Here is a 13,399-nt window from a genome sequence, read left to right as displayed (position 1 = left end):
TTAGAGGTCTCTGATCCAACCAGGTATGTGGTTTGAGCCTATTTAGCTTATCTAATTGAATCATATCTGTATCTTCCTTCCAGTGAAGACCTTGATTCTTTCTCTGCTATCCCCAAGGGCACAAGATTTGTAAAATGTACTTCCCTGTGCCTTTGGGGGCCATTGCACTGTTGGATGCATTCAATTCCAGTGAAAGTAAGGTGGTTAATATTTTCTTGTCTAGCAACCCTGCTGAAAGTAAAAAAAAAAAATCAGATTCTAGTTAGAGTGCTAAAGAAAGTACATTGTAAGTGGCTATCTAAGAGATGTGCAGAATCAACATATCTGGCTCCATGCCGCACAGCCTGCGTGGTGCTGGTGGGAATAAATTGGGCTTGAAGACTTTTTTTGACTAGTGGTGGCTGATGTAGTCTCTGTAGGTGGGCTAGTGGCATTTATTTTAGCTAGGTGTAGAATTTAGTGGGTGCTACTTCATCCTCAGAAACTCCCGGTCTCCAGTCTTAAAATGGACCTATTACATTGGGCAGAGGTTGGCTGCTTAGGGACAACCAGCAGGTTCACCTACTTTTTCTTGTGGCAGGCAAGGCCAAAGTTGCCAGGCATTTTAGAGGAGCAAGATTTGTGAGGTTGCATAGTACCTTTTTATTGGCCCAACTTCAACAGGTGGAAGAGTTGACCTGATAAAGAGTTATCAGTGCCCAAAAGGTTATCTGATGTTCCTCCCAACTATACAAGATGGTCCAATAAAAATATTACCTCATCTCAGAAATCGTGCTTCTCTCCCATTTGTGGAACATCATGGTGATGTCACTATGACCATTTTCGAGGCATATGGAAATAGTTCTTACCCCATAGAAAAGATTCAGCTTGGGAAGGGTGCCAAGGGCTAATTCTTTGCTTTGGAAAGAAAAAGAGTATGTGGCTTTTAATATATAGGGCTGCAGTCCTTAGCTAATCCATGACGAGAGAAACAAATAGTAGAAAAGTGCAGTAAGGTAGGCTGCCAGCCTGGAAAAGTAATGATTCATGTAGTTGTTATAAGTCAAGTTTTGTGTTATATGAGATGCCTTTTAGGTTCTCTGCCGGTTTCTCTTCCCCAGTGCACCTCCTGCTGTCTTCTTGTCATTTTCAGTTTTTTGTTCTTATAACTAACCTGCAACATTTTGGTCATTAAATCTTTCACCCTCTGGCTCCTACTTCTTGTGAGTACTCATGGTTTGCCTTAATATGACACCTGTAATACTTCAAAGGGGGTGCAGACTTCCATTTTTCTCCTCAAAAATGTTTTTATTTACAGTTTGACACAGGCCCGGAAGTATAAGGACACCCAGCAAATAATAGGTTTATTGCTGATTACCAAGTAACTGCCTAGGCAGAACTGCTTACGCAAAAGCTTTGTCCTGTGTGTTGTGAGAATGCCTAAGGCTGAAACTCCTGGGAAATAGATGGCAAGAGTAGCTCAAATGTTAACAAAACTCAAAGAATAAGATGTGAATAATTTATTTCCATGAAAAGAACAGAACAGCCACGTGCCTTTCTGGCTGTAAATTTTCAATGCTATGAAAAAGGTCTGATGACCAATGTGAAATATTGTTAAGGAAAGGAAATACAGAAAATTCCAGTAAAGCTGAAGTAGCCATTGTGAAAATTACAGCTGACTAAAGGATTCCTTAGCATTTTGGGGAGCTGTCAAAAATTGGCTCATATGCTGAAGATCACTGACCACACTTGCCAACTGACTACCAATGGCTTGCAGCTCCTTGGCCATGTTACCTATATCTCCTTGCAGTCCAAAAACTGTATGTTTTATCTCTTCCAGAGTGACCATGACTTTCTGCGTAGTGTCCACATCAGAAGAGCCTTTAGCAGAAGGCATAAAATGGTCAGACATGGCTGCTTTGTTCTGCGTGGGAAATATCCCCCAACTCCCACCAGATATGCGGAGAGTTCTGCTCTCAAAACTGTTCACTTTTCCAGCAGAATCCCTTGAATTATCTGGTAACAGATTCAGGATGCTAGTATTCTCGCTCTCTTCATCAGATATCAGGCAAGGAGGAAAAGGATGTGTAACCCTGTCTTTGTGATCCTTGAGGAAAACTGATGAGGAGGGCTGCTGGGGTGAAGACAAGTATGAAGGTCCACAGGAAGGCATAAGATAAGGATGAACTGTGTTCTCTGGAATGACCGCCTTAGGGGATGAGACGGAGACGGTGGAAAAATAAGTTGTTGTTGCAGTAGAGCTGGTTAAATCTAAAACATACACATAAAAGAGAGAAAAATAAATATTTTGTACAAGATTTGCCTAAAAATAACTTCTAATTTGTGGACTTTGAACTATTGCAGTCATGGCAAATTATTTATTAAAAAAATGTCTGAAGGTCCAAACTAGGATTTGTACCTCATTGTGCACAGACCACCACAAACAGAGCAAAGTGGCATTTTTTTCCCCTAATAGAATTACAGCTGAAAAATACAAACTGTAGAATTGGTAGGAAAATGGAATTTTATGCACCCCTCCCCACAATAGAAAATATGTTTTTTCATTTAAGAATAATTTCCCCCATTTTAGCAAAGACAAAGCAAAACTCTTCTGCCAAAAAGCAAACATTTTTTTAGGAAAGCAGACGTGTCTTCTTTAGTTGAAAATCTAGTTTACTATTTGACATAGTTACTATGGAGATGCGCTTAACTAGCCCTACCAAACAGAGAGAGGGCAGTAGAGTGGTTATCACTTATAAGCAAATATATATGATGATGAATTGGCCCAGTTTTGGGCCTCTGCTTGTCTTGTCTAGCTACATCCCTGGCCCACTCACAGGACAATATTCTCCAGCATTTGCCAAGCCTGAAATTGCAGTGGTGATGGTACTTGAGGGCACTCCCAGTGACTGTTCTCAAGTTCTCTGTCTTTGTGGCTGCTCTCAAGCATGCCAGGCTCCTAAAATGCCTTCACTACTGCATTTATGGATTTGGCACATATAAGTGAGAACGGGGCATGCTGAATAGCGTCGCTCTCAGAGGGTCTTAGGGGCACAATATGGATGTGCCCTGAGTAACTTAACAACAACAAAGAGTTATAAAAGCTGAATTTTAATGAACACTACAGTGGTGTACGAATTTTCATACACCACTAAATTCTAGGGTGGGAGCAAAAACAAAAATGAACCCTCCCCCTTACAGTATATTTTGGACTAAGATGATCACATTAAAAAGTCACACATCTTGTCTTATCAATGCTATTGAATTACCTGGGTATAGTATTGTATGGAGTAGATCATTTCAGAGCTACAAGCCAAAATGGAGAATACTCTCTCTAACTGATGGATGTTTGGAAAGGTACAATTACATTGGGGGGGGAAGTTTCTTGTTAGGCACTTTCCGTCAATTGAAAAGAAACCAGAGGAGGAAGAGAGAGGTTTTTTTTTCCCCCCTGAGTTCCCATTGATAAATAATCAGTTCCAGTTTGGTCTCAGCAGTGACTAAAAGGGACTTAAATAAAATGTGGCCATCTAAGGGTGAAGTGACACCTTAAACTTAGACCATACTAAATCTGTGAAATGTAAAGTGATGTTAAAGTTAAAACGTGCTGTGAGTGGTCCCGTGGTACACGTTAATAACATTTCCTGCCTGCACAGCTCTGACTTGTCACTGGGCAGGGGGTGGAGCAGGGTGACGGGGATGGTGAGCCAAGGGCATGGCTAGGAACCAGGACACCTGGGTTGTATCCCTGTTGGGGTAGAGGGTGTGGGTGGTGCATCCTGGGATGCTGGAGGACTGCAAATTGCTCATTTTATGTCTGTGTCATAGACTGAAGTTACCTTACCACAAGGTAGGTCTCACAGCCCAAGTTAACCCTCAACTGAAGTGGCATAAATTTGAGAAACTTGGAAGGCATTTAGCATGAGTTAATGAGCTGACTCATGCAATGTAGATGCTCACATTTTAAGCAATGTGTAGCAATGTAGATGCTCACATTTTAAGTGTCCTACGTATGATCCAAGGGTAACAGGTAATGTCACCCTAAGTGTGAAAAAGAGATTCAGTTTGGCTGTACTTCACCAGCCACAGAACTCAGTGGACACATAATTTCAGGTAGTATCTCCATTTTGGACTGCAAGTTTCCTCTGGTGTCTACAACTAGGCTTCTGTGCATGTCTGGAAGTGATCAAGTTTGATCAGTGAGGCACCTAACTCACTTAAGTTTCTTTGTGATCCACTTTGGTGCTGGCGATTTGCCTAAGCCCATTGAGTGGCATATCTAACTCATATTGGCAGGATAGAATTCAACTAAGAAACCACAATGGGGATACAACTCTACTTTTTGCCCAATATCCTTATAGTTAAAGCACTCGGGAAGTGGAAGATATAGGTTTTAGGTCCTCGTTACCCTGAGGGAATTCAAACCTTGGTCAAATCAGATTGCTCCCCTGGGAACTGGGATGTCTAAGTAAAAACGTCTGAGACCAAACAAGCTTGGAGGCATGTGGCAGAGGTGTGGCTGTAGCTGGACCTAGGTTTTTAAAAAGGGGATGCAGATGGTGTGATACATCATTACATATAACAATGTGTAGTTTTATCAAGTTAAAAAGAAACTAGGAACTTTACTAATAAGTTGGGAACCTAGGGCTATATTATTCAGTTTAAGATTGGAGTAAAAGCAAATATAAATTTATTGGAATGTCCATTAATTTGCTATATAATATAGTACATATGAAAAAACTCCCATAACAACAAAGCAAAAAGTAATCAGAATACATTGTTTCAGTAGTCTTGCAGTCATTGTAATTGAATGGACAATTTTTCAGATCCATAATACAAAATCTAGCCTTCTTGAACATCTTGACAGTGCATCCAATGCTTCACTAAAAGTTATTTCCACACCCGAGTTAATGTTTTTGGCTAGAGTTAAAAACAATCTGCAGGGCTGTGAAATAAGAGCTACATTACCAGGAGCAGCTTAGAGACAGCAGAATTGCAGAAGAAAGGATAGCTTGATGAGCTGAACACCAAGGCCATTAAAAAGAAGAGTGGGTTGCTAACCCCTATGGAATGAAGAGTTTAGAAGGAAACAGGTAGAATATAATGAGCCATCGAGTCAGGTGACTCCATCACTGCTGCCTAAATAGAAATGTTGCTGCCACTGACAAGCAATTGCTTTTAAACTTTGGGTGGGCCAGGAATCAAAGGGGATATTCCTGTATCCCCTGGCTCCACTCTTGGTTGTGGTGTTGCCAACTATAGAGCTTAGCTGTTTGACTCATTTTCTTTTTTCTAGTTTTGAACATTAGAGTTAATACTTTTTAAGCTATTTTTTCTCCCTGTGAACCTGAGGACTAACTAGAAGGGCTGTTTTTAACCTCCAAATTTGTCAAGAATCAAAAGCATTGAAGTTTGTATATACCAGCATGTAAATTTCAACTACTGTATCTCTAAGGACACTGTCACAATAAGGGAAATAATTTATTATTTTGATTTGCTTGGAAATTAACTATGGTATATCTTTTGAAGAGATGAGATCTGAGCTGGCCCTATATTTTGCAGTATTCTGTGTAAAGAAAGTCATATGGGGATCCAAGTTGACTTCAATAACTCTTGTAACACATTTATAAGATTGAGTTTATCAACTTGTTAGGAGACTGTGGTGGCTAGAACTAGAGGAAATAGAGATGGAATTGCTTCAGCAAATGACAGGGGTTGTGTGATAGTGATTTTTCCTGGAGAGCCATGAAGAGCTTATTGTTTAAGGTGGGTTGGTGGGGAGCAGGGTCATGACAGGGAAAAGAGTTCACTTGAGGACTGTAGAGCTCCCAAAAACAAGGGGTCCTAAATGGCTGCCTACACAGTTAGCAAGTGTTTGAGAGCAGCTGTGTGGGTGAACCATTTCCCAGAATAAGCATTCAGTTATAGTGAAATTGATACTTAGTAAGTATAAGTACAATGTAAAGTTTTATGTGAACACTGCTGAGCTCAATGTGTGGTCTCACAAGACCCAAAGGGTTTGATGCTGGCCTGATCTACATACCAGAAAGCACCTACTAAGGCATGTGACATGGTGCTAAATTGTAACAGGTGAAAAGTCACATTTACCAGCAGCGCAGCTACCCATTTAAAAATTCATGGGACTGTCCCTGGTTTTCACACATTAGTCCTGAGAGCATGGAGCTCGCGGGACAGTCAGACAGTACAGAACATCTATTTCTGGGCCTCACTGGCATACAGTGATATTGCAGTGACAGCTAAATATTTGAGTTCATTTGCAATCCTCTTCCCCCTACTTTTTAGGACAAACTGGTGACCTATTCCACCTCAGAACTGCTCTAAGTGATACTGGGTTGTAATGGGAATGGCAGGCTATTAACCAGAGTGGTTCATCCTTCCCTCCTTTAAGGAACAAATTGGTATTGAGCTAACCTTGGTATCAAGTTTTCCTGGGGAAATCCTCAGGTTTTTCTGAGGAAAATCTATTGGCTTGTTTCAGTTGTTAGAGTGACAAAGGGGACTTATCATGGGCCATGATCTTGAACCTTGGGAATGCCTACAGTGCAGTGGCAGAAAGCTCATGGCTGATGCAACAAATCCCACCCAGTGCTCACACTCTATGCAAGTCAGATCTGGAAATGGGGCCGTAAGGGTGCCCTGAGGCCCCCCAGTGTTATACTCAAGACCTGGGTTTCCAGCACAATCAAAAGCAGCAGCCTGAGGCTCTTCCAGAGCATTGTCAGCTCTCTGCTGCTTCAGCATACGCTTATCCTTAGTCTTCACACACTAACTTTATGCTGATGCCAGATCTCATTGCTTCCTTATACACTGATTCCATCTAATATGTGAAAATGCAAAAACAATTCAAATATTTTTTTCCTGAAGGATAAAGAAAAAAAGATGGTGTTTATACTTGCTCTAATAACAATAAGCTCAGAGAAGAGGTTTCTTTTTTTCCTTCCCCCTGCCTCAGGCCACTAATAATATGCTTCTCCTTACCAGTATCTAAAAAGTAAATGCATGTATAATTCTTAGTGACAGATATTCAGGAAATACCTTAGTTATGTTACAAATTCTATGTACAACTAATAGAAGTCTTTACAGCCTGTCTCTGTTTTCAGATGTCTGCCACCAAGTGAAACAAACTTTTAAAAATATTTTTCCCTTAGAGTAGAAAATCCACTTGATGACATGTCCATGGGTAAATGGCCTCCTCTTCTATTCTGAAAATACCTGGCATCTGCTCAAGTTATGACAATTTAGTTTCATTTGGCAGTAGTGATGCCTTATTGAAATACAGCTTGTTTCCTGTAGAGGTTCCAGCCTCTTCAAGGCAGTTACTTTAACTTTAGGCTACTGTTCAATTTGTTTTCCACACATTTCAAAATAGTTATGCCCCAAATTATAAAATCAATCTTGTTCAGTGATCTACTGAGAGTCTGATATGTTGCCAGGCAGAGAATGGATTCCCGCAAGCCATCCTGCACTTTCCAGGGATGGAAACACTATGCATGCAGCCCAATACTTATGGTGCTGCGGGAATAAATAACATCATGCTGGAATGGCATGGGTAGAAGCCAGAAGGGGAAGCCTCCTTATCCAGAACACCAGGCAGGCTCAACACAGGAACAGTAAGTGGGGAGGGGAATAATGCTAGTACAAGTCTTTAAAAATGGTTACCAAAAGACTGTTGTTGGTTTTTTGTTTTTTGTTGTTTTTTTTTTGGGGGGGGGGTGTTAATTTTTGAGAACATTTCTTGGAGTACAACATTTTTCTAGAAACCAAAATGGGAAAGTGTCAAAAATGCCAATTTTAAACTTTAAAAAGCTACTTTCAAAAGTAATTCACTGTTTCTCAATACACAAGAAGTGTTTTTTGACAAGTGAGCCTTCAGAACACTGCACTGACTAAAATGAAGGTATTCCCTAGTCCCATCTCATCATTCAGAAGCTTTTTTTCTGACAATCAATAACTCTTAAAGGTGTGAGCACAAGATTACTAACTCCTGACATTTTTCTGTTTATAGAAAACTTCTCATGTGAGAAGAAAACAAATGGGTTTCATTTGTTCACCTGTCAAACTTATCAAGCTGCATAGTATCAAATATGAGGTGGGTCAGAGGACTGGGGGATATGGAAACTTTTAGTTCTGTTTCAAATTAATCTCATGTTGGCAGAGACCAAAAAGTCATTTATTATTATTGATAGTTTGTTAGTGGCTTAGGTGAAATGAGTTTGTGGTCCCTGTTCAATTAATAGTGAAGTGGTTGGTACTATTTAGTCCTCCTTGTTAGCAGTCTCAACAGAGCCAAGTCTTGAATGGGCTATGGAAACTGAATTCCTGTCAAAGTCTGGGAGTTGAAGAAGAGTAGAGGATGGGAGTAAGGAAATCTTTGCTGTGTCCCTAACCATGTGCTATCTATTCTGTAACTGCAAAATTTCAATTTTGGGGGTTCATAATCTTAGCACTTTTCCCCAGCACTAAACTCACCTAAAGTAAATTTCAAGTGCTCTGGTAAACAGAGAAACTGGTTACTAGATGTATTCTATAAACGTTTGCACTGACTAGTGATGTTTAATGTTGCATATAATGACTGAAAGGAAAGCTGTTACTTAGCTGTTGGATAACTGATTGCCAGTTAAGCAGCTTAGAACAATTAGATTGTACACCTCACAAGAAACGGCAGACTGTCTGTATTAGCGGGAGATAGTACTAGTATCTTTTTTTAAAGTATAAAATGTGTTAGGGTTGACTTGAGTTGAGTACTGTCACCTAATTGACATTCTTCAAGAACTAGAAAGAGGATCTAGCCTGGAAGGGGAGCTAATAAAGGAATTTAAATGCAAATGATGGGAAATGCACAAACTCACCCAGCTTTAGAGATGGATGAAGAGTCATGCTAGCTGTCTGCATGTTTCCAGATATGGAGGCGTTGAAATTATTGAAAGTGGATGTAACAGGCCCAGGGAATTGTTTAGAGGAAGCTGGAGTAGATTTCAGACTGTCAATGTTGGTTCCGCTGTCCTCCACAGGATCCGTGGTGTTGAATGTAGGAGAGAGGTAAATGGTTTCCACAGAGTCCTCACTACTAGAAGAAAGAAAGTCCAGTTTTGAGGTATTTTGGATGGGTTTTGCTTGCACTTCTGGGATTGATGACCAAGGATCAAACAAGTGTTTTGCAGTTTGGGGATTATTTGAATCTGACTGCTTCCTTGAGGGAGGCTTCAGAGTGATTGTAGAAACAGGATCTGTGGCAGTGTTGTCACCTCTCCTGCTCCTGCTCCTGTTCCTGCTCCATTTTTGTGAAGATGGTAGACTTATCTCTGAGGAATAGGAAGCAACACCTGTAAAGCAACAAATGAGAATGATTCTACCAAAAACGACTCATGTCTTAAGGTGCCTTTCCCAACTTTTCTCAAGTTAGGCAGAATTGCTCAGTGTTACTATACTGCACTGAATAACCATAATTTCAAAGCATTTTACAATATATTAAGCACTACAACTTCATTTTTTTTATAGAGAGCATTCATTGCAGGGAGGTAAATTGACTCTCCTGAAGTTATTGAATGAGTTAGTGTCCTGTCTGGAGGTCTCCACTGCCAATAGTGCAGTTGTTTGTAATGATATCAGAAAAAATGTGCTAATATAACATTCTAATCACTACATCTAATTACAACTAAGCATAAGTTACTAACGCTAAGCGTCTTGTGTGTAATTAAAAATTTAACAATCAAACAAGAAGATGCAATCTTGATTGTCATCTTAAACTACATCAGACTATGTGATTCAACAGTGGAATGTATGAGATAGGCAGTGACTCTTGAAATCCTTAAAAGTAAGGGTTTTTTAAGTGAGCTAAAATGAAAATTAAATTAGCCAAAATATTACTTAGCAGCAATTTCTAAAAGCCCCTGTTTTTCTATGCATTCAAAAGGGGATCTAGTTCCAGTTTCTTAAGCCAAAATTCAGGGTGCCTTGCTCCCCTAATCATGGAATTAGTATGTGACCAAAATGGTTGAATTGTGGGTTTGATGTTAAAAGTATGAAAACTGGCATAAATGTCTTGATTAATCTAAGATTTGGAGACTTGACTTCAGTTTATAATATCAAAGATCCTTGTATATTTGTAATAGATATAATTTATTTTATCAGAATAATGTCATCTGTGAAGGAAGTTTTGGTTTTTTGCTGAAACCGAATTTCTAGACCAAATCTATCATTTAAAATAATTTTATTTAAATAGATGTCATACTAATGGAATTAGCAAGGAATCAAATCAGTAAATACTACAGGTTATTACAGCCATTGTAATCCTCAAATACTAGTTTCCAAAACTGCTTTTTTATACCAGGCTTGTTGCAAACTGTGTGTATCAGTATTCTCCCCGAGATCCCATTATAGGCAAGGTGCTCAGATTGCTTTGTAGACATATATATATCTGTGGAATGAATGACCCAAATACAGCTGCAAGCAGTGTAGCTTGTTTTTAGCAACACATACTATGCAACAACAATAGTCCACATGTGGAAAACTAGCGCACTTCCTACATGTGGCAAATAACTGACATGAGAAAATGACTTTATGTTGGGAGTTTTAAAATGCTTTAAAAAAGGTGAAAGTAAATTAGTCCAGAGAATTGCAATTGTTTATTTCAAAGATCATGGATAATTCTAGTACTGATGTTTTTGTCAACTTGAATGCTGTGTGACTTGTCAAAAATCAAAAAGTGCAGGGTTATAATAGTGTCTAGCAGATGAGATGCATCAAGCCAGTGTTCAAACAAGGTCATAGGACTTCAGCTCTTGCAAGAGGCTTCCACATATTTAGTGTATACTGACTCTTCTAACCTGCTTAAACAATGCAAATGAAATTAAAACTATCTTTTAATGAACAAAGAAAGTGGTGTAAGTCTTGCTAGTTAAAGTACAATTTAACTTAAGCTTCAAATGAATTCACATATCACTGAATCATCTGAGGATGGCCCACCTCAGCCCTCCCATTTCCAGAAGAAAGTCATCTAAAATAATTAATGTAGATACAAAAGAAAGTACCAGTGCAGTTTCTTTAGTGATAATGATTTGTTGGATCTGTCTTGGCATTTAGTAACAATTTTGAAGTTATGTGTTCTGTTAAGATAATTGTGGCATATTCAAGGGAAAGCAAATCTGGCAAAATTAAGTGCTGGTGACATGCTAGCAATAGAAGCAGTTTATCAGGCCAGCTGTCTTAGTTAATTCTATAAGGCACAACTGTGAAAAAGAGATTATTCAGTGAATTCTGCTGGAATCCTTCATGACCTCGTGTTCGCTGAAATTGTCTCATTAATGAACAGAAGACATAAGGCAAAACATCCATATCAAGGTTAGCCGAATTGACTAATGCACTTTTTTAGAATAATTTGGTGAGCATGTAGAGGATGTATTCATAGTACTGATTTCAAGAATAGACTTGTATCATTTTGTCCAAATTTATTTGCAAACAAGAAAAGCCAAGATGTTTTCACAGCATTTGATGATAATGTTGGGACAATGCTGCATGATGATTGTGTTGATAGCAGTGATGATGAGGGTGCTTATCTTGATAAAGCTGTAAATATGGAAAAGCAGATATGGCTTGAATTCAACACGCTTTGACAGTACTTTCAATTAAAATTAGCAATAGGGTTCCTTATCGAGAACTCCTTTTAGCTTATAATGATAAATGTAAATTGACTGAACATGTCTAAAACTGATCGTGGAAAGATTTTTAAGCTGCAGGTTTGCAATAGTATTATGTAGTTTTTGGCTTTTAACTTGTAAATGTTGAAGATAATTATGCAATACAGTATCCAAATGACCCAACAACATCAGGAAGCTCCTATTTACCATATATGTTAGTTAGCTTAATGTTATTGTCAAATGTATCTATTCAATCTTGTTAACAGAGTGTTTGATCTCAGCTTTTGTGTTGTATGACAGAGTTCTGTAAGTAGCAGATGACATGGCTCATGCTATTAGTGAATAATTTATAATGCCTTTATAACCCATATCTACAAAAATCCATAGCAGCCTGTGACAGCTAATATCATAACACAAATTCAGCAGTGATGGATAGTACTTTTCATGGGACTGGTATTTCACTGCTCCAGTATCCACATGCCTACAACTCTGGTCAAATTCTGAATAGATTTGCATTGCCTTGCACATAGTCAAAACTAAAAACATAATTACAATATTGCTGCCAGCTATACTGAAGAACAAAGACACTTCCATACTTGCACTAGACATGAGTAACTGGAAATAGCAACTCTATCAATGAAAATAGTAGAGCCACTTCTTATTTATGTATGTTGTGGCTGACACAACACTAACCCTTGGTTAGCATGCCATGCAGAAAGTTCATGATCTGGCTATTTGAAGTTCAATCCATTCTATGTAGCTCCTATTCAAAAATCAAGCTTTGTAATGGTATGAATCTTGTGAAACAAGCATCAGATTTCCTCAATTCTGATCAGGCACCACTGTTGACATCTGATCAACTGCTATAAATGATTGTGAAAAAAGTGTAAGGGACCTGGTCAGAAACTTTAGGAGAACATTGCTTCATTGTAACATTAGAAGACCACATTGCATTAGGAACTATGTCATTCTTCTGCAACTGGTTTTAAGACAGTGGAGAAGATGGAAGCACAAGAAGAATCCAACACTGTAATATCCAAGGGGGCGTACACGCGTACTAACTTTCTGACAGTTAAATTGATTTAACCTTTTTAAGTTGACTTAACTGTCAAAGCATATGCATGTATGTGGAGCAGAGTCAACTTAAATGCAGCACAAGATAATACACCTCTGATGTGTATTATCTTGAGTCACAATAGTTGATATTGCTATGTATCACAAGATGGTTGCCACCATGTCACGGAGTTGTACTTGTGTATGCTCTGAAATGGCTTAACTTAAGTCAGCTTAGTTTAGTTGCCTTCTTTCAAGTCGACCTAAATGTGTGTATGCACCCCAAGGAAGCATCCACATGAGCTTGCACATGTCTGTTGTGGTGTCTCAAAGCAGCTTGAGATGCTGCAGAAGGCACCCCATAAACTAGAAAATGTTCCCTGTGCTGCATATTTGCAGTGTGGACTCTAAATTTGGTCCAGGGAATCCCAGTATCAAAAAAAAAAAAAAAAGCGCCAGAAAAAAGCAGTGTGAGGCGTGTGCTCGGAGTTTGCCTGGAAGCAACTGGAGGCCAGGTCCTCCAAGGAGATGCTTTAGCACCCGGCCAGAGGATCTCCATAGCTACAGCATGCCCCTGCTGCTCCAGCATGCTGGATAAAATAAAAGCAGGGCAGGGCTGTTGGCAGTGTCTCCAGAGCTGGCTGGGACCCAGCATCTGTCCTGGGTTGCTCCAGAGCCTGCCAAGCACCTAGGGTCTGTCCTGGGCTGAG

At 39.3% G+C, this 13,399-nt stretch overlaps 1 protein-coding gene across 1 annotated transcript in view; it reads right to left on the bottom strand.

Moving 5' to 3' along the window:
* Positions 1-1,648: 1,648 nt before the first annotated feature.
* ENTHD1 (ENTH domain containing 1) overlaps positions 1,649-13,399 on the bottom strand; it is a 70,923-nt gene continuing 59,172 nt past the window's right edge. The window contains exons 5-6 of the mRNA XM_006029865.2: positions 8,850-9,323; positions 1,649-2,250 (exon numbers count right to left, since the gene is read on the bottom strand). Of these exons, the coding sequence (XP_006029927.2) occupies positions 1,649-2,250; positions 8,850-9,323 (1,076 nt within the window). The remainder of the gene's footprint in view (positions 2,251-8,849; positions 9,324-13,399) is intronic.

The sequence above is a fragment of the Alligator sinensis genome, unplaced genomic scaffold (assembly GCF_000455745.1).
Source record: "Alligator sinensis unplaced genomic scaffold, ASM45574v1 scaffold215_2, whole genome shotgun sequence".
Classification (NCBI taxonomy): Eukaryota; Metazoa; Chordata; order Crocodylia; family Alligatoridae; genus Alligator; species Alligator sinensis.
This window is presented reverse-complemented; position numbering and strand designations above follow the sequence as displayed.